Source organism: Trichosurus vulpecula, chromosome 5 (genome assembly GCF_011100635.1).
Source record: "Trichosurus vulpecula isolate mTriVul1 chromosome 5, mTriVul1.pri, whole genome shotgun sequence".
Classification (NCBI taxonomy): Eukaryota; Metazoa; Chordata; class Mammalia; order Diprotodontia; family Phalangeridae; genus Trichosurus; species Trichosurus vulpecula.
The window spans coordinates 209,859,527-209,884,520 of NC_050577.1; the positions used below are offsets into that span (position 1 = coordinate 209,859,527).

Below are 24,994 nucleotides of genomic sequence, written 5' to 3' on the forward strand. Positions count from 1 at the left end.
TCCCTAACTCTCACTTCTTTTTGCACTTTTTCCTCTACTGTTCTCATCTAGTTTTTCAATCACTATTTAGCCCTCTTTCTTTCCAATTCCTGTTTTAACTCTTCTAAAATTCTTGTTAGACTTGTGTATAAGCTGCATTTTCCTTTGAGACTTTGCTTGTAGATGTTTTGCAGTCGTTCTCTTCTGGTTTTATGTCTTAACCTTCCCTTTGCCACAATACAGTTATCCCTTCCACATTGCAGGCTGTTTGTGGCATGGTCCCGCCTTGCTCTGGAAAATCTGTGTTAAATTTTTGGTCCTCCTTTCATATCAGATAAGAAGTCTGAATTTTTTTTTTCTTTTATGGGTTGTTTACAGTACCTTGTTGTAATATAGAAGGGAGATGGGTAGTTCTTTATGGTGGGGTTCATTTTTATTTGATCATTCTTCCAGCCTAATTCTTGACTTTAGATTTTTATGTTATTACTGAACTCTGTCCATTTCTAGTGGGATAGCTAATTTGAGTTTATATCTTCTTTTGTCTTGCTGCTGCTGCTTTCACAACTCAGGCCTGGGGCCTGTAAGGCTTGCAGTGCTCCCAAAGTCATGTCATCCATGGTGAAATGTTTTTGTTGTCCTCCTGGTATGAACTTTGCAATTTTCTGACCCATATTTGGGTTTAACGACTTGTTCCTGCTATTCAGTTTCAGTAGATTGCTGTTGGAATCCTCCACTGTTATCCTACTGTGAGACTATAGGTTCAGAGTGACTGATATCGGGCTTCCCTTTCCTCTGGGACTTTTGCCTGGGTTATTCCACTGCAAGATTCCATGTGGGACTGGAGGAACTTGAGTCACTTCCTGTAATTAGAACCATACAGCTACTGTTGCTTCCAGAACTTTTTCCTTTCTCCATACACAACCAGGGCCCACACTTCTGCCTGCTTCTCTCTGCACTGGACCTGTGACCTAGAAATGGGTAATAAACTACAGAGCTGCCACATGGCACTTGTTCTTGCACCCTGTGCTAGTATATGGTTTCCCTAGGATCTCTCTTTGCCTTTATCCTTTCTGCCCTCTTTGGGTCCCTGAGTGCTAGATTCTTCTATGCACTTTTCTTCATCTCCTTCAGCCACCCTAGGCTGGAAAAGTGACTCACTGTGATATTTCCTTTGTATTTTCTGATCAGAATTTGGTCTAGTTTATTCTTTAGATCTTTATTGGAGGAGCTTTAATGGAGTACTGAGTTGTACTGCTTCCTTTTACTCTGCTGTTTTGATTCCATTCTTTTCCTGTATTGCTGCTAAGAGAACTACCATCTTCACAGTCACCCATGTTAACAACCTTGGTGTTGTCGTTTACTCTTTACTCTCATAAACCCCATATCCAATCAGTTGCCATTTTATCATTTCCTATTTTATCTCCTACATGTCTCCTAGTTCCCACCCTCCTTTCTTTTTGGCTGGATTATTGCAAAAGCCTTCTCATTGTTATCTGTCTCACATTTCTTTTCCTACTCCAATCCTTTCACAGAGCTACTTTGGTGATTTTCCTAAAAAATGTCTCATTTTATCACTCTCTACTCTGTAAATCCCAGTGGCTTCTTTAATATCTAGAATCAAATATAAAATCCTCTGTTTATCATCTAAGGCCCTTCTCAACCTGGTCCCTTCCCACATCCTACTCTTCTAACATTTGACTGCCCTCCACATATACTAAGATCTAGCAATAAAGCCCTGGTTGCTGGTTCTGACACACACTATTCACCATCTCCCATCTTCATGCATTGGCACTAACATAATGCGTGAAATGTTCTCCCTCTTCACCACTGCCTTCACATTTTTTATTTACTTCCAAATTCAGTTCAAAACCTGGTGTTATGCTCTCTCTCTCTCTCTTTCTCTATCCATATATGACTATAAGTATATGTGTGTAATATAGATTATGATATATGTGTATAATATTTCAGCCTTACCTTTATGTGGACCTTGAATGTTAGGCCAAAGAAGTTTTTTTTTTTTTTTTGATATCTTCCACTTTTTAAAAATTAATTTATTTAATATATTTAGTTTTCAGCATTGATTTTCACAAGAGTTTGAATTACGAATTTTCTCCCCATTTCTACCCTCCCGCCCACTCCAAGATGGCGTATATTCTGGTTGCCCCGTTCCCCAGTCAGCCCTCTCTTCTGTCACCCCACTCCCCTCCCATCCCCCATTCCCTTCTTCTCTTGTAGGGCAAGATAAATTTCTACACCGCATTTCCTGTGTATCTTATTTCCTAGTTGCATGCAAAAACTTTTTTTTTGTTTTTAAATGTCTGTTTTTAAAACTTTCAATTCCAAATTCTCTCCCCTCTTCCCTCCCTGCCCACCCTCCCTAAGAAGGCAAGCAATTCAACATAGGCCACATGTGTATCATTATGTAAAACCCTTCCACAATACTCATGTTGTCAAAGATTAACTATGTTTTGCTCCTTCCTAACCTATCCCCCTTTATTCAATTTTCTCCCTTGACCCTGTCACTTTTTCAAAGTGTTTGTTTTTGATTACCTCCTCCCCGTCTGCCCTCCCTTTTATCGTCTCCCCTTTTTTATCTTCTTCCTCCTTCTTTCCTGTGGGGTAAGATACCCAATTGAGTGTGTATGGTATTCCCTCCTCAGGTCAAATCCGATGAGAGCAAGATTTACTCATTCCTCCTCCTCACCTGCCCCCTCTTCCCTTCCTACAGAACTGCTTTTTCTTGCCACTTTTATGTGAAATAATTTATTCCATTCTATCTCTCCCTTTCTCCCTCTCTCAATATATTCCTCTCTTATCCCTTAATTTGATTTTACTTTTTTAGATATCATCCCTTCATATTCAGCTCACCCTATGCCCCTCTGCCTCTGTCTCTCTCTGTCTCTGTCTCTCTCTCTCTCTCTCTCTCTCTGTATATATATATATATATGTATCTATATATGCATATATATAGATACATACACACACGCACACACACCTACACATACGTAGACACACACGTGTATATATACATACACATATATATATATCTATATATGCATATTCCTTTCAGCTGCTATGTTACTGAGGTCTCATGAATCATACACATCATCTTTCCATGTAGGAATGTAAACAAAACAGTTCAACTTCAGTACATCCCTTATGATTTCTCTTTCTTGTTTACCTTTTCATGCTTCTCTCGATTCTTGTGTTTGAAAGTCAGATTTTCTATTCAGCTCTGGTCTTTTCACTGAGAAAGCTTGAAAGTCCTCTATTTTGTTGAAAGTCCATATTTTGCCTTGGAGCATGATACTCAGTTTTGCTGGGTAGGTGATTCTTGGTTTTAATCCTAGCTCCATTGACCTCCGGAATACCATATTACACGCCCTTCGGTCCCTTAATGTGGAAGCTGCTAGATCCTGTGTATCCTGATTGTTTTTCCACAATACTCAAATTGTTTCTTTCTGGCTGCTTGCAGTATTTTCTCCTTGACCTGGGAGCTCTGGAATTTGGCAACAATATTGCTAGGAGTTTTTTTGGGGGGGATCTTTTTTAGGAGGCGATCTGTGGATTCTTTCAATTTATATTTTGCCTTCTGGCTCCAGAATATCAGGGCAGTTCTTCTTGACAATTTCTTGGAAGATGATATCTAGGCTCTTTTTTTGATCATGGCTTTCAGGTAGTCCAATAATTTTTAAATTATCTCTCCTGGATCTATTTTCCAGGTCAGTGGTTTTTCCAATGAGATATTTCATGTTATCTTCCATTTTTTCATTCCTTTGGTTCTGTTTTATAATAACTTCATTTCTCATCAAGTCACTAGCTTCCACTTGCTCCAGTCTCATTTTTAAGGTAGTATTTTCTTCAGTGGTCTTTTGGACCTCCTTTTCCATTTGGCTAATTCTGCCTTTCAAGGCATTCTTCTCCTCATTGGCTTTTTGGAGCTCTTTTGCCATTTGAGTTAGTCTATTTTTTAAGGTGTTGTTTTCTTCAGTATATTTTTCAGTATTTTTTTGGGTCTCCTTTAGCAAGTCATTGACTTGTTTTTCATGGTTTTCTCGCATCCTTCTCATTTCTCTTCCCAATTTTTCCTCTACTTCTCTAACTTCCTTTTCCAACTCCTTTTTGAGCTCTTCCGTGGCCTGAGAGCAGTTCATGTTTTTCTTGGAGGCTTTTGATGTAGGCTCTTTGACTTTATTGCCTTCTTCTGTCTGTATGTTTTGGTCTTCTTTGTCACCAAAGAAAGATTCCAAAGTCTGAAACTGAATCTGAGTGCGTTTTCGCTGCCTCGCCATGTTCCCAGTCAACTTACTTGACCCTTGAGTTTTTCAGCAGGGTATGGCTGCTTGTAGAGTAAAGAATATTTTGTTCCAAGCTTGAGGGGATGCGCTGTTGATTTCAGTGCTATTTTTATACAGCCAGCTCTGCCACACCAGCACTCCTCCTTCCCCAAATACCACCAGTCCAGACCTGAGGAAAATCTTAAGCAGGCTCTGCACTCCTGCTCTAATCTGCCACTTAATTCCTCCCACCAGGTGGGCCTGGGGCAGGAAGCAACTGCAGCTGTAGTTCTGTAGCTGCACCACCCCCGCTTCCCTGGGGCGGTGGCCGAATGGGGACTTTCACTCTTTCCTCCGCAGCTTTTACCACTAACCTTCTCTGTTGTCTTTGGTGTTTGTGAGTTGAGAAGTCTGGTAACAGCCACAGCTTACTGATTCAGGGTGCTAGGGCCTGTTCTGCCTGGCTCCTTGTCCAGTTAGCCCTGCTGCTGCCCGCTGGGCTCCGCTCTCCTCCCCTCCATGCGCGATAGACCTCATCCAGCGACCATCCAGGCTGTCCTGGGCTGGATCCCTGCTTCTCTCTACTATTTTGTGGGTTCTGCAGTTCTAGAATTTGTTCTGAGCCATTTTTATAGGTTTTTGGAAGGACCTGGAGGGGAGCTCATGCAAATCCCTGCTTTCTAGCCGCCATCTTGGCTCCGCCCCAGGCCAAAGAAGTTTTAGTGGGGAGAGGGAGTTAGTTATCAGGTTTACTGAAGTCATAAATTTTGGGATTACTGTAGCTTTAGAAAATCAGCTACTTAGTTGTAAAAAGGTTGTAATGATGGAGGGAGCACACACATTGAATAAATTCTTGAAGAATTTTTACCATATTACTGAAAATAATTTTATCAAATTGTAAGTAAAGTATATTTATTCAGAAAAATACTGTTTTGTATGCTGTCTTGAATCTAGTTTTTTTTTGGATTCCTTCTCAGGTTCCTTTGAATAAAATTTAATCTTTTTAAAGCAAATGAGAGGCAGTGTAGCATAGTATCTAGATGGTTGGTGTTCAAGTCCTGACTTTTGACAGACACTATGTATCTGAATGTACATAGGCAAATTAAATAATTACTCAGTACTTTAGGTTACTGTGGGACTTTATAAAGATTTGGTTGCCTATCTCCATTGATGGAAGGAGTTTACTGACTGGGATTTTGCTATGCCTGTGAAGTTACATGTCAACCACAAGGGGGGTTAGGGCCAGCTTAATATGCATATGTACATACATACATACATACATACACACACACACACAAATGATGGAAAATAAAAGACATCAGGAAATTAAGTAGGATATATGCATATATATGTGTGTGTTTATGTGTAATATATACACACATACAGACATGCCACACAGATATACGTACATATATATTATCTCCTGCTGAACATTTTCTTTATAGTGTTTTGTCATAGACTGTGTGATAGAATTGTAGAGCTGGAAGGTTCATTCTTAAGTGGTCATCTAGCCTAACCTCATTTTGCTAATGAGGAAACTAAGGCCCCAAACGCTGAAATGATTTACCAGAGTCATAGTTTTGATGCCTAGGTCAGTGTCCCATGGTTCAGTTCACAGAGTGGAAACTTAACTTTTGCTCCTTATCAACCAAAGAGATCTTTAAAAAAAATTCTTTTGGGTCCAGACTTGGGATTTTATTAGTTACAGTGAGTTCCCTGTGAGGAAACTCCCTCAGGTCAGCAACTTTACTGTAATTTAAAGTCTTAAAGAGTTGTTTGGAGCACTGTGTAGTTGATAGATTTGTATGTATCAAAAGTGGTTATACATCGTGCCACATTTTTTACCACATTATCAGCAGGAAATGAAGCTAATAATAGATTTCAAATTGATGATATGCGAAGGAAAACAATGTTTCATTTCCTTTTTTTGTAGGAAACTTAATTCTAAGAGAGTTAAAAAAATGTAAAAATTTTAATTTGCTAAAAATTCCATTTCAGACTCTTCCTTCATGTCCAATTGATCGAAAACCTTTTCAGGCAGTATGTAAATTCAGCGTATTGGAAGGTTGTGTTAAGGTAAGTTTGAGAATACATGTATGTTGTGCGCACGCGATATGTACATATGTATATTTTATTCCAAACAGAGTAGTCTTAATTGTAGCCTGGCATTTATATAGTACTTAGGGTTTGTAAAGTTCTTTGATCTTATTTTATCCTCACAGATACTATGGGAAGTAGGTGCTGTTATTATTCCCATTTTACAGATGAAGAAACTAGTTTGAGTCAGAAGTTTAATTTCTGAGGCTTTAGTTCGAGATTTTCTGTGTGTCCAGATCCAGCATTACAATCTACTCTTCCACCTAGTTTTCTCATAGGGAGATTCATTTTATTTTCTTAAGTTTGAATACATTTAATTAACATTTTATAACTTTAGCAAACTTTAGCTGAAATGAATTCAGTGGAAGCAAGCTAGAAGATATTGCTGTCATTTTTTCCCCTGCTGCTGAAAGGGTGGCTCTGACAGTAACTTGGCATGCATTTCCTCATGGAAACAATGTTATAAATAATGTTTTGATTTCTAGTCTATTCACAAAAACTATAATGTAAATTGTAACCACATTTCATTCAGTGCATTATAACATCAAGAGTCTCCAATGTTCAAGGTATTTTTAGTAGTAAAAATGAACTTTAACTAAAGTATACTTTAATCAGTAAACATTTCAGTATGTACGGTGTGCCAGAAACTGAGCTGTTGTTCTCTTTGTTTATAGTATAAGACTGAAATAACCATAAAAAGCTGTAAGTGTAAGAAATAATCCTAATAATAATGATAAAATAGTATTTATTTAGTATCCACTTATGTGCCAGGCAATGTGCTAGATGGCAGTATTCAATCAGCTTCAATTTATCCATCAACACTTTCTGTGTTTAGCACAGAGCCTATTTAGTAATACTTTATTTTATTTTCCTTTATTTTAATATTTTAACAAATGTCTACTATTTATTTCTGCCTTCAGATCAACCATCTCCCTCACACTCCCCCAAGAAATTCATATTCTTGCACATAGAGGGTGTAGGGTGCGTTCAGGGAAAACTAGTACCTCTGGCGTGAAGGTTGCTGAGCCCTTTTCAGGGCTGCTTTCCAACTTTAGTGTTCCACTCTCACCTGTGGCTCCAAGAAGCTGTAGCATGCGCAGCGGCCATACCCCAGTAAACTGTTTCGGCAGATAGGCTAAACCAGGTTGAGGGGGTAACCAAGGGGTCTCAAACCCATTGGTGAGTTAGGGAGGTGTCTACCCCAAGCATGTGAAGACTTCTTTGATGGAATGGTTGGCTGAGGGCAGTCCATTACCATGGTCATGAAGGCAGCTGAAGCAGGTGCTGTGGAGCATTTAGAGCTTGGTTAGACATCAAAGACATCAAGGTCATCCAGTGTATCTTGAGTCATCACCGATAGTGCAACTAGACTGTGATAACCCTGGAGGAGAGAGTGAGGCCAACAATTTCGTGCAGCTCTGCCTCACTTAAATCCAATTTACTCATGGATCAAAAGCTATCACCCATACCATTTTTACTAATTTTTGTACATGTATAGGGCATAAATACTTCTGTGTGTACAGACACATAAAATAAATCTTGGTTAAGATTTGAAAACAAATCAGAAATCAATGCAGTTGAAGAACAATACATTAGACACAATGGGGAAAAGAGGTGTTGCTTCATTTTATATGATCTGACCTTTTGTTTTAGTTTGGGGAGCAGCAGCATCAAATAGGTCTGATTTATGACTTTTTTCTTTGCTCATTAAGTATGTGACTCTTGACAGTTTCTAATCATCAGAGAATCCCAAAGATTGACATAATTTCTTGTGAATGCATATGAAGCTCTTTGTTTCTTCTGTCTCCTGATGCATTCAAGGATAAGTTCCTATTTGCAGGTAGGGGCTCCTGTGATGGATAGGTTGTGTAACATGTGGTCAGTTAGAACATGAATAAAATAAATTCAGTCTTACATATTGACTTCTGTAGGTAGCTTTTTGGCCTGATCTTGATCTGCCTTTGAGTTGAGGTAAAGAGGATATACCTGCAGGAAAAAGTGTACTCTCATCCAGAGGGAAATAAATGCCTCAACTCAAATATCACATACCACAGAAATAATCCCTTAGTCATAGAGAACCAATTTAACAACTAATTTGTTCACATTTAAATCCATCAGTTGTCCTAGTCTCATCATAGTTTTTATTGCTACTGATAAACAGCACTCTTCTTCTGTGTCCTTGCACAGCTACTCTCTGAGTAGTCCAAGCTCCCTGAATGGGCACTCAGCCACTTGGGTAACTCAACTTATCCTCTCCCTCTCCTTCTCTTCTCCAAAGGAAGGTAGATCTTGATGGCAGTGTTTGAAAAAGGAAGTATAGAGTGTCATCTGACCATTAGAAACTCTTTAGTATGGTTTATTAAAGAATAGTCGTTCAGGAGTTCTTGACATAGGGCATCTGAACTTTTAAAAAAATATATTTTGATAACTAATTATGGTTGATTTTCTTTGTATTAGTATACATTCATTTATTTTAAAACTTTATTCAGAGAAGGGGTCCATAGGTTTCACCAGATGGCCAAAGGGTTCCATGACATAAAAAAGCTTAAGAACTCCTGTACTAGATGGATGGTTTACAATATTTGCTGTCACTAATGTTCTGGGGGCCAGGGAGACAATGTGCTAATGTCTTCTCATTTATATTTGATGTCCATAATTTGGATGTGTGTAAGTTGAGAAATGTCTTGATAAAAGGGAGTGGAGACTTCCTTAAACACTTAAATTGCAAGCGTAAATGCAAATTAATGATCTTATCAAATTAAAGGTAAAAATATTAATATTTTTTCTTTATTTAACAGGTCACTCGTACATATTGGTTTAACCCTGGGTTTGAAATAAAAATTGAAATGTGATTAGTTTGGTAGAGGTTTTATATTCCTTTAGGTCATATGATATTGCTAAAGCTATCTTAGCACAAATAATCAGTCTTTCAAAGACATCAAAGACATTTTTCTAAGTACTTAAGCCAAATATTTTCCATTTTTAGATTGGTAACTCATGTTCCAAAAGCATATTTCATATAGGGACAATGACTGAATCCTCTAAAACCTATTCGTATCTCCTGACTTTTAATATACAAATCATATCATTAAAAGTCAATATTTGGACAACTTTTTTCAATGAAAACACTAGTTCTCGTGTCTCTTATCATTTTGGGATAGACAACGTTAGCAATTTTTTTTTATCGTGTTGAATTCTAATGCTATGAATTTGGTTTTCTTTATAGGTTCAAGTAGAGAGACAATTAAAAGTAACAGATGATAAGAAAAATGAATGCTCCTTTAAGAAACAGGATTCCTGTTCCGTATATATTAAAAGTTGGATGAGGTCAGTGATAAATTCCAGAAATAAAAACCAAGTTCGCATGGTTTCATAAGTAAGTTTGTTCAGAAAAGCTTGGTTTAGGTATTATCCCATCTCTTCAATGAGTAGAGAAAGATGTTTTTAAGCCCTTGATATTTTAAAGGCACATTACTTATGACCTTAACAGGTGGGTAGAAATATCCTCTATCTCTTTGGCAACAAAAGATAATGATAACCCAAGGTAATAAACTGAGGGTGTTCCACAGGGATATTTGTGCCCAAATTTAGGGAGTACTACTACATTTTCTTTCTTTTAGTGATAATGGACTAGATACCATTTATTCTAATCAGTCCTGAATTTTACTTAAGTAAAGTTTTCTTTTTTATATTAGGGACTACAATGTGAGCTACTCTATTCCATGTTCTCCTTTGGTATATAATTTTCTTCATATGTCCCATGCACATAATTACTTTTTTCTTGTGTTCAAGTTGAAATGAGAGTGCATTCCTGAACAGGCTCCACTGTATATATCTATATGTCTACATCTGTCTGTCTATATATTGTAAACCCTAGTGTGCTATATAATCTGATGGTTAAATTGAAATATGTTATTTAAACACAAAGCTATTCTTTCAGCAGAGATATTTAGAAACTTAATTATTTTACATTTTTTGTGATCAAAAACTATTTTAAATTTTGAGTATTATGTGGAGCATTAATGAGACTGAATACACAGAATTTTTCCAACATGGCTATCCTGTCACAGAAAGTTAGTTAATATGAAAAAAATAAACTATTAGTTTTTCATAGTTTTTATTTCTTTCTTGATATTCACAGAAAAAGAACCGATGTAAAAAGAGATCTGTTAAGTGCAAAGTTTTATAAAGATACGAAGATAATGCATAGTAAGTAATTTTTGTGTGTTCTGTTCTTGCTTTATCATTCCTGCTTTGGTTTTCTTAATTCAGGTCCTTATGCATTTTATGCTGTGGCTCTTTAAGTAGCCTCATAACTGATTTTTCTTTACCAGTTTTGACTCATGAATATTTCCAAAACTTCATTTTCATCTTGTATAATAATTTTTTTTCATATCTTTCCCTTGCTCAGAATGTTCAGTGACTCCCCACTAACTCCCCATAAATTCCTTAGTTATATGGTCAAGATCCTTATGCATCTAAATTTCCTTATCACCTTCCTCTTTTATCCTACATGAACCTTTTTCATTACCTTTGCTTACACTGATGGCCTCCACTTAAAATGTCCTCTTTTCTTCCCCTCAATATTGAACCCATTCTTCAAGGCTCACTTTAGATCTTTGTTTTAACAATCTGGCTAGCAGCTTCTGTGGGGGCGTAAGATGCACCCAGGAGGCTGCCAGCACGCCGGGATAGCACAGGTTCTTTTTATCTGCTTAAACAAGGAAAGCACGGTGAAGGGGTTGACCAGCTTTCTTTAATTCAGCATTCAGTTAGTTCAGGGGAGCATACAGACAAGCATCAACAGACAGACCAAACACAGATTCATTCACTTACTTCAGGGGAAAAAGCCAGCACCCTGAAGTTCAGAACATTCATTTAGTTTGGGGGAAAACAAAACCAGCACCCCAAACTTCAGAACAAAACACAACCAAATTACAAATTCAACAGACCCAATACAATTCATAGTTACCAACATCTGGGCTCAGCCCGAGAGCAAGGGCTGGCCCAGAGTCACGCTCGCCACTGCTCCCGTGCCAACTGGAAAAGGAAAGAGAAATCTTCAAGCCGTCTTCTCCCCTCTTACAGAGTTTTTTGATGTCATCAAACGCCTCCTGAATGACCAGGGCTGATTGGTTCTTGAGTTGGTCCCTCCCGCTAGGACCCTGGGAGGTTCACATCTGTAGACTAGGTTAACACCCAATAGGGCATGGCTCTGGAGTTCACACCTCCCCTCAGCCAGCCCCATGAATCATCACACAGGAAGTTCTCTGCTCCCAGGCATGGTCTGTGGGCTTCCTGCCCCGAAAGAGGTGCAGCAGGCCCAGCACCCAGCAAGGCCCAATGAGATAAACTGAGCCATCCAAAGAAAACAAAGGCCATTCTGGTCACAGTCTTACTTCCTTTGTGGATCTATAACTGACCAGCCTACCCTGAAGTGATTCCTTTGCTCAAATTCTTAAAAGAATTACTATCTGTACCACTTATTTGTAAAGACACTTAGCATTTCTTATTTTTTTCTTGCGTATATCTAGCTTTCTCAACTAGATTATCATTTCCTTCTGGGGGCAGCATCTTTATCAGTTACTTTACCTTGAATCTATTATGTACTTAGAAAATGATTGTGAATTACTTGTGGCCATAAAACAAGGTGAAGCTAAATGGACCATACAAGTTTTAAACTTGTGACCTATGCTTGGTTACCATACTATAGGACTCTTATTCTAAATTTTTCTTACACTGACAAGTCAGGTCTCCATGTAGCAGATATCTCCCCATCAAGGTCATACTAGAGGTACTGTTGCAATTGGAATTTAACAGCAAGATACATTTATTAGCTGGGCAGCCTACCTGTCAATAAATGGGTCAGTAGTTTGCCTCCATTTATGCCAAAGATCCCAAGCAAGAGGACAGTTCATCTTATGTAGGTTTTGGGGAGTACAGAATAAAGAACAGAACAGGGTAGATGACATCATGGGATTGAGAACAACATGATTGGTTACAGAGCTGAGGCACAGGGTATGACATCATTGGTTGAAAGTTTGGTAATGGGTGCTAGCAATGATCCCCCTTCTTCTCTCATGAAACTAAGAAGTGCTCATTGTTTGAGTCCAGATGCGAGATAGCAGCCCAGACTTTTGGACAGTGAACCAGACCACATTGAAGGGTAGCTTGGTGGAGTAAAGATATCAGGCCCAACTCCAAGGTCAGTTAAATTCCTTGAGGCAAGAAAGCTGGATTTTTAAATGTAACTTGTTACAAGCCAGCTGAACTCTAAATTAAGTTCAGAAACAAAGAATTGTGACTTAAGTAGTTATAGGATAAAATCAATTAATTATAATAGAATCAATAAGAAAATGAAGCAGAATCAACCTTAAACTTCTCAGTACCTGCCCCTGAGGGGCTGTTGGTGTCTTTCTAATAATATTGGCTCCCTATTCTACTCTGGCCTCTGACATCACCCAGTACTGATTATCGCCTTACTATCATTTTACCCAGCTAATATCTTCAGAATATCAGTTGACCAATTAACATCAGTTAGTTTTATAAAGATATTTATTCTAAAAGTATATGAAGAACCAAACTACAAAACTTTCCCCCTTGAACTGGAGCAAACTCTACTATCCACAAATCTTTGGGGAGATTAGGCTCAAACTTGAAATTTAAGGTAGTTATGAATATTCTTATCATCAAGTTCATTTCTGGGTATGATATAACTTGCACACATTGCTGCTTTGCTTACATGACAACAATATCTTTTTTTTTTTTGGAGGAGGGAAGGCAGGGCAATTGGGATTAAGTGACTTGCCCAAGTGTCTGAGGTTGGATTTGAAATCAGGTCCTCCTGACTTCAGAGCTGGTGCTCTATTCCCTGTGCCACCTGACTGCCTGACAACAGTATCTTGATTGCCAGACCAGTCCACTGCTAGGCTAGGTGAAAGAAGTCATTTCTCAAGGACCGTCCCATTCTGGGAGGTGTTTTATTTTATTTTTTTTTTTGAGATCCCATTTGGCTATATATAGTAGGAAAGAAGAATAAAGAGGAGGCAGCTCTATCTTAGACACAGGCTTGCTTGGGAATCCATGTGCTCCTGGGTCAGCCACTAGGTAGAAGAGTACTTATTCCCCGACACCAGCAACTCTGTCGAGCGCAGAAAGTAGTGCTTGTATCTAGTGGCCAACAAGAAAGAAAGAGAAATTTGGCTTATTGATTCCTTTTGAGTATCCATTCAATTCTCGCCAATAATTAGTATTTCGGTCATTATACAGTAATATGAAATGGAGGGCAGGCTCCATTCCAGTATTTTGGAGCTAGGCCCCTCCAAGCATCAAGATGGGCCGCTGTCAAGCAGAGATGACTATATGTTCTTGAGGGGTTGGACCCTCCCAGTCCACTCTTTTATTAGTATATGAATCTTATAAAATGGAGACAAATAAAGATGCCAGTAATTTTTGTCTCCCTTAATTTTCTGGACTTGGTGTCATCTATAATCTTTTAAACTTAAGGTACTATTTGCATTTTCTGATGCTGTTTGTTTTGAAGATGCTTTTGTTCTTAAGATATGTTTTTTCATATTAAATTGTCTTGTGAAGTCAAAATAACTTTTGTTATGTACTAAATATCTCTAGCAATGTCTGCTCTCTGCTTAGTACACAGATAAGCCACAATTACTTTGCATTAACAAAGATATATTTGGACTTTTTTTGCACTTGTACATTTGATTTTTTTTTTCCCTTTTCAATTTATTTTTAGTTTACAACATTCAATTCCTCAAGTTTTTGAGTTTCAAATTTTCTCCCACTCCCTCTCCTCCCCTCTCCCCCTCCTCTCCCCACCCAAGATGGCATGCAATCCAATATAGGTTGTACATAAACCTTCACACTAAACATATTTTCACAATATTCATGTTGTAAAGAAAAATTATGACCAATGGAATGAATCATGAGAAAGAAGAAGCGAAACAGAAACAAAAACAACAACAACAAAAAAGAGAGCAAATAGGTTGCTTCATTCTGCATTCAGACTCCATAATTCTTTCTCTGGATGTGAATCGCCTTTTCCATCATGATCTTTTGGAGTTGTTTTATTACCTTGCATTGCTGAAAAGAGCCAAGTCTATCAAAGTTAGTCATTACAGATACAGTGTGTCTATAATTGTATATAATGTTCTCCTGGTTCTGCACGCCTCACTCAACGTCAGTTCATATAAGTCATTCCAAGTTATTATGAAGTCCATCTGCTCCTCGTTTCTTACAGCACAATAGTATTCCATTACATTCTTATGCCACAACTTGTTCACCCATTCCCCAATTGATGGGTATCGCCTTTATTTCCAATTCTTTGCCACCACAAAAAGAGCTGTTGTAAATATTTTTGCATATACTGGTCCTTTTCCCACTTGTATGATCTCTTTGGGATACAGCCCTAGAAGTGGAATTGCCAGGTCGAAGGGTATGCACATTTTTATAGCCCTTTGGGCAAAGTTCCAAATTGCTCTCCAGAATGGTTGGTTAAGTTCACAACTCTACCAGCAATGCATTCGTATTCCAGTTTTCCCACATCTTCCCCAGCATTTATAATTTTCCTGTTTTGTCATGTTAGCCAATCTGACAGGATAGATGTGGTACCTAAGAGTTGTTTTGATTTGTATTTCTCTGATCAATAGTGATTTAGAACATTTTTTCATATGACTAGATATCTTTAATTTTTTCCTCTGAAAACTGCCTGTTCATATCCTTTGACCATTTATCAATTGGAAATGACTTGTATTCTTGCTAATTTGACTCAGGTCTCTGTATATTTTAGAAAGGAGGCCTTTATCAGAGACACTAATTGTAATAAACTGAATTTTCACAGTGAACTTATTCAGAACATACCGTTTATCAAAATAGAACTTTAAGAATTTTGACTGAGTAAAATCTTTTCATTTTTTATTGACTTTTTTAAACACTGTCTAAATTTTACTCCCTCTCTTCAGTCCTAAAGAACTAGAGTTTTATGCCCTTTAAGCTTTCGTTTTTATATTACACATGATGCTAATTACCTTTTTTGACAATAATTATCTCATTATAGATCAAGAGTTCCCATATAGGTTACTTGGAATTGTTTCCCAAGGTGGGTAGAATAATGAATCTAAAATTCTAGGAAGAGGTACAACTTGAAAGTAAAAAGCCACTTAGGTTGGACTTAGCAAGTAGAGAAAGATGAATAAGGTAAAGATAGCTGCCTGCTAGGGTTTTTCTATTTCGCCTTGTCATTTAATTCCCTGTTCATTTTTAAATGCTATGCCATTTGGTTCTCGTATATATAAATACACACACACATATAATATTGATGTTGTTCGATTATCTATAGTGCCTTTAAGCATAAGATAAAGTTTCTTTGTTTATCTCTTTTAATATTCTTTATACTGTTACTTCATCTGAGATCTTAGTTGCTACTCCTACTTTTTTTTGTTTTTGCTTTTTTCCTTTTTTAAAAAAAAATATTTTTAATGGGTGCCCCTGGACAAATCACTTAACCCTGATTGCCTTGCAGATGTGTGTGTGTGTGTGTGTGTGTGTACACACACACACATATATATATATATATATATATATATATATATATATATATATATATATATATATATACACACACACATAAAATTTGTGTATTTTGTTAAATATTTCCCAATTACATGTAAAATTTTTTTTTGGTTATTTAAAAAATTTTTGAATTCCAAATTTTTTTTGTCTTTCCTGCCTTTCCCCCACCCATTTAGAAGCCAAGCAGTATGATAGCAACTATGCATGTGAAGTCATATAAAAGATACTTCCATATTAGCCATGTTGTAAAAGAAAATCCACATGCACAAAAACAAGAAAAATAAAATTTAAAGAGTATGCATCAATCTGCACTCATCAATTCTCTGGAGATAAATTAGCATTTTTCATCATGGATCTTTTGGAATATTGTCTTGATTAGAGGGGCTAAATCTTTTACAGTTGGTCAGTGTTACAATATTGCTGTTACTGTGTACAGTGGTCTCCTGGTTCTCCTCATTTCATTTGCATCAGTTCATATAACTTCTCAAGTTTTTCTGAAACTATCCTGCTCTCTTATAGCACAGTAGTATTTTATCACAATCTTATGCCACTTGTTTAGCCATTCCCTCATTGATGGGCATCGCCTGGATCTCTAATTCTTTGCCACCACAAAAAGAGCTGATAGAAAGATTTCTGTACAAATAGGTCCTTTTCCCTTGTCTTTGATTTCTTTGGGAAAGAGACCTAGTAGTAGTATTGCTAGGTCAAAGCCCTTTGGGCACAGTTCCAAATAGTTCTCTAGAATGGTTGGACTAAATCACAGCTCCATCCATGGTGTATTAGTGACCCGGTTTTTCCACACACCCTCCAGCATTTATCATTTTCCTTTTCTATCATGTTAGTCAATCTCAACTATTCCTATTTTTTGAATTTGGCTGAAAAACAATAGACTTTCCTCTAGCTCCTCCTTTTAAGTCTTTATGAATCATTATGTTTGAAGTGTGTTTCTTGTAAAGGACATCATATTGGATTCTTCTCTCCTTTCCATTTTATAGGTGAGTCCATCTCATTTATATTCATGATTGTTGATACCAGTTGTATATTTCTTCCATCTGGACTTCTTAAACTCTTTCTTCCTTCTCCTCTTTCCCTGTCTCATATCGTCGCCCCACCCCCTTTTCCCACAGTGCTCTTCTTTGGAAAGAAAAAGATGGTAAAAGAGGAATGTGCTTTATAATAGTGATTTCTAAGCAAAGCAGAATGTTTCTACTCCACTACCTGTCCTTTTCTCTTTCCTTTTCTTCTCTTTTGAATTTTCCTTTTAATCTCCTCCTCATGATACGCCCTCCCACTTTGGAGTTTATTTATTGTTTGTTTATTTATCAACAACTTTATCTTCCCACTAAATCCTTATCTCCCCCTCCCAGTCTGTCACCTTCTTGTCTTTCTACACCATACTCCTTGGGTGTATTCAAATACATGTGAATCTATTCAACCTTCTTTTGTCCTGTAAAATTGAGGTTTATGTGCTGCCTGTTCACCTGACCATTCACTCATATCATCTGTTCTCCTCCTTGAGCTACTTTATTATGTGAGAAAGTAAATTATTTCCCTTTTTAAAAAAATTAATTTTGTTTTTTTAAAATTTATTTCTATTTTTTAACATTCATTAAAATTTTTATAATTAATTTACCCCTAATTACATGTAAAAACAATTTTTAACATTCGTTTTAAAATTTGAATTCCAAATTCTTTTCCTCTCCCCCTCCCCCAGCAGACTATAATACAGGTTATACATGTGCAGTCATGCAAAATATATTTCCATGTTAGTGATGTTGTGAAAGAAAATACAGCCAAAAAACCTAAGAAAAATAAAGAAAGTAAGGAAAAAGTATGCTTCAATCGCATTCAGCCTCCATCAGTTCTTTCTCTGGAGATGGGTAGCATTTTTCATCATAAATCCTTTAGAATTTTCTTGAATCATTGTGTTGATGAGAATAGTTAAGTCATTCACAGTTGATCATCATACAGTATTGCTGCTGCTGTATACAATGTTTTCCTGGCTTTGCTCATTTTGTTTTCTTCCGCTTATGTAAAATGTTCTAGGTTTTCCTGAGAGCAAGTGTACTCATCATTTTTTATAGCAGAGTAGTATTTCATCATGCAACAGTTTGTTCAGCCATTTCCTAGTTGATGGACATCCCCTGAATTTCAATTCTTTACTATCACTAGAGCTGCTATAAATATTTTTGAACATATAGGTCCTTTTCCTTTTTTTCTTTTTTATCTCTTTGGGATACAGACCTAGTAATGATTTTTCTTGGTCAAAGGGTATGCATGATTTTAGCCCTTTGGGTATAGTTCTAAATTGCTGTCCAGAATGGTTGAATCAGCCACTTCACCAGCAGAATATTAGTGTCTCAATTTTCCCACATACCTCTTCCAATATTTGTTATTTTCCTTTTCTGTCATATTAGCCAATCTGGTAACTTAAAGTTATTTTTAATAAACATTTCTCTAATCAGTAGTGATGTAAATAATTTTTTCACATGACTGTAGATAGCTTTCATTACTTCATCCTTTGCTCATTTACCAATTGGAGAAGGGCTGTTATTTCTATAAATTTGAATGAATTCTCTATGTATTTCAGAAATGAGGATTTTTTTCTCTTAACAATTATCTTATTATTTAATATTTTAGTTTTCAACAATGATTTCCGCAAGATTTTGAGTTAACAGATTTTCTTCCCGTTTCTAACTTCCCCCCACTCCAAGATGGCATATATTATTGCTCCGTTCCCCAGTCAGCCCTCCCATCTGTCACTCCACTCCCCAACACCATCCCCTTTCCCCTTATTGTAAGGCAGAATAGATTTGTATGCCACATTCCCTATATATCTTATTTCTCAGTTGCATGCAAAAAGAACTTTTTTTTTGGAGCATCTGCTTTTAAAACTTTGAGTTTCAGATTCTCTCCCCTCTTCCCTTCCCATCCACCTTCCCTAACAAGGCAAGCAATTCAACATGCCACACATGTATCATTATGCATTATGTAAAGCACTTCCACAATAACTCATGTTATGGAAAACTAACTATATTTCCCTCCATCCTGTCCTGGCCGCGTTTATTCAGTTTTCTTCCTTGACCCCATCCCTTTTCAAAAGTGTTTACTTTTGATTACCTCCTCCCCCTATCTGCTCTCCCTTCTATCATCCCCCCTTTTTAATCCCTTCCCCCTACTTTCCTGTGGGGTAAGATACCCGATTGAATGTGTATGTTATTCCCTCCTCAGGTCAAATCGAATGAGAGTATGATTCATCATTCTCCCTCACCTGCCCCCTCTTCCCTTTCGACAGAACTGCTTTTTCTTGCCCTTTTGTGTGAGATAATTAAGCACATTCTGTCTCTCCTTTCTCCCTCTGTCAATATATTTCTCATCTCTTAGTTTTATTTTATTTTTTTAGATATCACCTCTTCATACATATTCAACTCGCCCTGTGCTCTCTGTCCAGATATATCTATATCTATATCTATATCTACATCTACATCTACATCTACATCTACATCTACATCTACATCTACATCTACATCTACATCTACATCTACATCTACATCTACATCTACATCTACATCTACATATGTATATATGCTTCTCTTGATTGCTGTGTTTGAAAGCCAGATTTTCTATTCAGCTCTGGTCTTTTCACCCACAAAACTTGAGGGTCCTCCATTTTATTGAGAGTCTATGTTTTTCCTTGGAATATTACACTCAGTTTTCCTGGGTACCTGATTCTTGGTTTTAATCCTAACTCCTTTGACCTCTGAAATGTCATATTCCAAGCCCTTCTGGCCTTAATGTAGAAGCTGCTAGATCTTGTGCTATCCTGATTGTGTTTCCACAGTACTTGAATTGTTTCTTTCTGGCTACTTACAGTATTTTCTCCTTGACCTGGGAATTCTGGAATTTGGCGACAATATTCTTAGGAGTTTTCTTTTTTGGATCTTTTTAAAGAAGCAGTTGGTGGATTCTTTCCATTTCTCTTTTATCTTCTGGCTCTAGAATATCAGGGCAGTTTTGCTTGATAATTTCTTGAAAGATGATGTCTAGTCTTTTTTTTTATAATCAAGATTTTTTATTTTTAGTTTACAGCACTCAGCTCCACACAATTTTGAATTCCAGATTTTCTTCCACCCTCCCTCCCCAAGATGGCATCGAATCTGATGTATCTTCTACATAGAATTTTGCACTGAACTTATCCACACAATAGTAAAGTTGCAAAGAAGAACTATGAACAATGGAATGGATCATGAGAAAGAACAAACAAAACCAAAAAAAAAAAAAACGAAAACAAAAGACAAAAAAGGGAAAAGAAAAGGAGAGCATACAGTGTGCCTCATTCTGCATTCAGACTCCATAGTTCTTTCTCTGGAGGTAGATAGTTCTCTCCATCACGATCACTTTGGAGTTGTCTTTGCACCTTGTATTGCTGAGAAGAGTGAGGTCTATCATGGTTAGTCATCACAGAATCCATATATCTGTGGTTATGTATAATGTTCTCCTGATTCTGCTCCGTTCACTCAGCATTATCTCATGTAGGTTTTTCCAGATTATTATGAAGTCTGTATCTTCCCCATTTCTTATAGCACAATAGTATTCCATCACCTTCATATACCACAACTTGTTCAGCCATTCCCCAATTGATGGGCATCCACTTGATTTCCAATTCTTTGCTACTACAAAAAGAGCTGCTATAAATATTTTTGTACATATGGATCCTTTTCCCACTTGTGTGATCTCTTTGGGATACAACTCTAGAAGTGGTATTGCTGGGTCAAAGAGTATGAACGTTTTTATAGCCCTTTGGGCATAGTTCCAAATTGCTCTCCAGAATGGCTGGATCAGTTCACAACTCCACCAGCAATGTAACAATGTTCCAATTTTCCTACATCCTCACCAGCATTTATCATTTTCCTGTTTGTCATTTTAGCCAATCTAACAGGATAGATGTGGTACCTAAGAGTTGTTTTGATTTGCATTTCTCTAATCAGTAGTGATTTAGAGCATTTTTTCATATGCCTATAGATATCTTTAATTTCTTCCTCTGAAAACTGCTTGTTCATATGCTTTGACCATTTCTCAATTGGGGAATGACTTGTATTCCTATAAATTTGGCCCAGTTCCCTGTATATTTTAGAGATAAGGCCTTTATTAGAGACACTGGTTTTAAAGATTTTCTCCCAATTTTATGCTTCCCTCCTAATCTTTGTTGCATTGGCTTTTTTTGTACAAAAACATTTCAATTTAACACAATCAAAATTGTGTATTTTGCATTTTGTAATGCTCTTTATCTCTTGTTGTGTCATGAATTCTTTTCTTTTCCATAAATCTGATAGGTAAACTATTCCTTGCTCTCCCAAATTGCTTATATAATCAGCCTTTATTCCTAAATCATGAACCCATTTTGACTTTATTTTGGCATATGGTGTAAGATATTGGTATATGCCCAGTTTCTGCCCTACCATTTTCCAATTTTCCCAGCAGTTTTTGTGAAATAGTGAAATCTTAGTCCAGAAGTTGGATTCTTTGGATTTATCAAAGAGTAGACTGCTATAGTCATTAACTGCTGTGTCTTATGTACCTATCCTATTCCACTGATCCACCATTCCTGTTACTTAGCCAGTACCAAGTAGTTTTGATGACTGCTGCTTTATAGTTTAATATCTGGTATGGCTAGGCCTCCTTCCCTAGCATTTCTTTTCATTAATTCCCTAGATATTCTAGACCTCTTGTTCTTCCAGATGAATTTTGTTATTATTTTATCCAGCTCTGTAAAATAAGTTTTTGGTAGTTTGATTGGTATCACACTGAATATATAAATTAATTTAGGTAAAATTGTCATTTTTGTTATATTAGCTTGGCCTAACCATGAGCAACTGGTATTTTTCCATTTATTTCAATCTGACTTTATTTGTGTGAAAAGTGTTTCATAATTATGTTCATATAGGCCCTGGGTTTGTCTTGGCAGATAGACTCCCAAATATTTTATAGTTTCTACAGTAACTTTGAATGGAATTTCTCTTTCTGTCTCTTGCTGTTGAGCTTTGTTAGCGATGTGTAGGAATGCCAAGGATTTATGTGACTTTATTTTAAATCCTGCAACTTTGCCAAAGTTATTTATTATTTCAAGTAGTAAATCGTCATATCATCTGCAAAAAGTGGTAATTTAGTTTCTTCTTTACCTATTCTAATTCCTTTATTTTATTTTTCTTCTCTTATTGCTACAGCTAACATTTCTAGTAACAAATAGAATAGTAGGGGTGATAGTGGACATCTTTGTTTCATTCCTGATATTATTGGGAATGCATCTAGCTTATCCCCATTAAAAATAATGCTTGTTGATGGTTTTAGGTAGATGCTATTTATAATTTTAAGGAAGGCTGCATTTATTCCTACGCTTTCCAGTGCTTTTCATAGGAATGGGTGTTGTATTTTGTAAAAGGCTGTTTCTGCATCTATTGAGATGATCATATGGTTTCTGCTAGTTTTGTTGTTGATATGATCAATTATGGTGATAGTTGTCCTAATATTGAACTAACCTTGCATTACTGGAATAAATCCTACCTGGTTATGGTGTATTATTCTCATGATAAGTTGTTGCAGTCTTTTTGCTAATATTTTATTTAAAATTTTGCATCAATATTCATTAGGGAAATTGGTCTATAATTTTCTGTTTCTGTTTTGAATCTTCCTGGTTTGGCTATTAGTACCACATTTGTGTCCTAAAAAGAATTTGGTGGGACTCCTCCTTCACATATTTTCCCAAATAGTCTATAAAGTATAGTAATTAATTGTTCTTTAAATGTTGGATAAAATTCACATGTAAAACCATCTAGCCCTGCAGGCTTTTTCCTAGGGAATTCATTGATGGCTTGCTCAATTTCTTTTTCTGAGATGGGGTTATTTGAGAATTTTAATTCCTCTTCTGTTAACCTGGGCAATTTGTATTTTTGTAGATATTCATCCATATCCTTAAGATTATCAAATTTATGGGGATATAATTGGTCAAAATAATTTCTAATTATTGTTTTAATTTCCTCTTCATTGGAGGTGAATTCACCCGTTTCATTGTTGGTCCTGGTAATTTCTTTTCTTTCTTTTTTTTAATAAAATTGACCAAATGTTTGTCAATTTTATTGTTTTTTTCATAAAACCAGTTCTTGGTTTTATTTATTAATTCAGTAGTTTTCTTGAGTTTAATTTTATTAATCTCTCCTTTGATTTTCAGTATTTTTTTTTTGGAGGGGGGAAGGCAGGGCAATTGGGGTTAAGTGACTTGGCCTAAGGTCACACAGCTAGTAAGTGTGTCAAGTGTCTGAGGCCGGATTTGAACTCAGGTCCTCCTCACTCCAGGGCCCCTGACTCCTAGCTGCCCCTGATTTTCAGTATTTCTAATTTGCTATTTAATTGGGGATTTTCAATTTGTTCTTCTTCTAGCTTTTTTAGTTGCATGCCCAATTCATTGATCATGTTTTTGTCTATTTTATTCATGTAAGCATTTAGAGATATACAACGTCCCCTAAGAAGTGCTTTTGCTGCATCCCATAAGTTTTGGTATGTTGTCATTCTCTTGAATGAAGTTATCAATTGTTTCTCTGATTTTTTCTTTGGCCCACTCATTCTTTAGAATTAGATTAGTTAGTTTCCAATTTTTAGCTTATCTTTCCTTGGTTCTTTATTACAAATAATTTTTATCGCATCATGATCTGAAAAGGATGCTTTGACTACTTCTGCCTTTCTGTACTGGATTGTGAGGTTTTATTCCCTAGTACATGGTCAGTTTTTGAGTATGTGCCATGTACTGCTGAGAAGAAAGTATATTCCTTTTTATCCCCATTCACTTTTCTCCCGAGGTCTATCATATCTGCTTTTTCTGAAATTCTCTTCACCTCCTTAACTTCTTTCTTGTTTATTTTGAAGTGTGATTTATCAAGTACAGAGAGGGGGAGTTTGAGGTCTCCCATTATTATAGTTTTGCTGTCTATTTCTTCTTGTAACTCCTTTGACCTCTCCTCTAAGAATCTGCATACCATACCACTTGATGCATACATGTTAAACAATGATATTGCTTCATTGTTTATGGTGCCTTTTAGCAGGATGTAGTTTTCTTCCTTATTTCTTTTAATTAGATCTATCTTTGTTTTTGCTTTGCCTGAGATTAGGATTGCTACCCCTGCTTGTTTTACTTTAGGTAAAGTACAGTATATTGTACTCCAGTCCTGTTTCAAATGTGTTTCTTGTAAACAGCATATTGTAGGATTATGGTTTTTAATCCATTCTGCTTTTCCACTTCCATTTTATGGGAGAGTTCATCCCATTCACGTTCACAGTTTTGATTACTATCTGTGTCATTTTCTCCATCCTATTTCCCCCCTGTTTATGCTTTTGTTTCTTTTTTTTGTCTTCCATTCCTCAGCAAAGTTTTGCTTTTGATTGCTGCCTTACTCAGTTTACCCTCCCTCTTGATTCCCCTCTCTCATCTTACTGTTTTCCACTTGCTACTTCTTTCCTCCCTTCTGACCGCCCCCCCCTTCCTTTTTTTCCCTTTCCCCTCCTACTTTCTGTAGACAAGTTAAATTTCTGTACTTCTCAGGGTATGTTTTTCCCTTCCTAAACAAATCTGATTGGAGCAAAGCTCAAATATTGCTCTTCTCCTTCCCTTCTTTCCCTCTGCAATATGTTTCTCTTCCTCTTCATGTGATGTAATTTACCCTTTTCTGCTACCTCCTTACCTCTTCTCCCAGAACCATCCGTTTATATCTCTTAATTATATTTTTTATCATTGTATCAGTTATTTTATACTGATATCCACAGTCTATGAATATCCCTTTCAACTGTCTTAATGAGTATACTGTTCTCAAGATTGATACGTATATAATGCTATATAAGATGTAATTAGTTAGCCTTATTGATTAATCAGGGTTTTTTCCCCCCAATTTACCTTTTTATGTCTCTCTTGAGTTTTGTAATTAGAGATCATATATTCCTGTTGAGCTCTGGCCTTTTCATCAGGAAGGTCTGGAATTCCCTTATTTCATTGAATGGCCATCTCCTTG

The 24,994-nt window shown here is 36.7% G+C and overlaps 1 protein-coding gene across 2 annotated transcripts in view; it reads left to right on the forward strand.

Moving 5' to 3' along the window:
* SCAF11 (SR-related CTD associated factor 11) overlaps positions 1-24,994 on the forward strand; it is a 109,537-nt gene that overhangs the window by 62,246 nt on the left and 22,297 nt on the right. For both annotated transcript variants that reach the window (XM_036759624.1, XM_036759625.1), the window contains exons 4-6: positions 6,255-6,332; positions 9,580-9,680; positions 10,495-10,562. In XM_036759624.1, the coding sequence (XP_036615519.1) occupies positions 6,255-6,332; positions 9,580-9,680; positions 10,495-10,562 (247 nt within the window). The remainder of the gene's footprint in view (positions 1-6,254; positions 6,333-9,579; positions 9,681-10,494; positions 10,563-24,994) is intronic.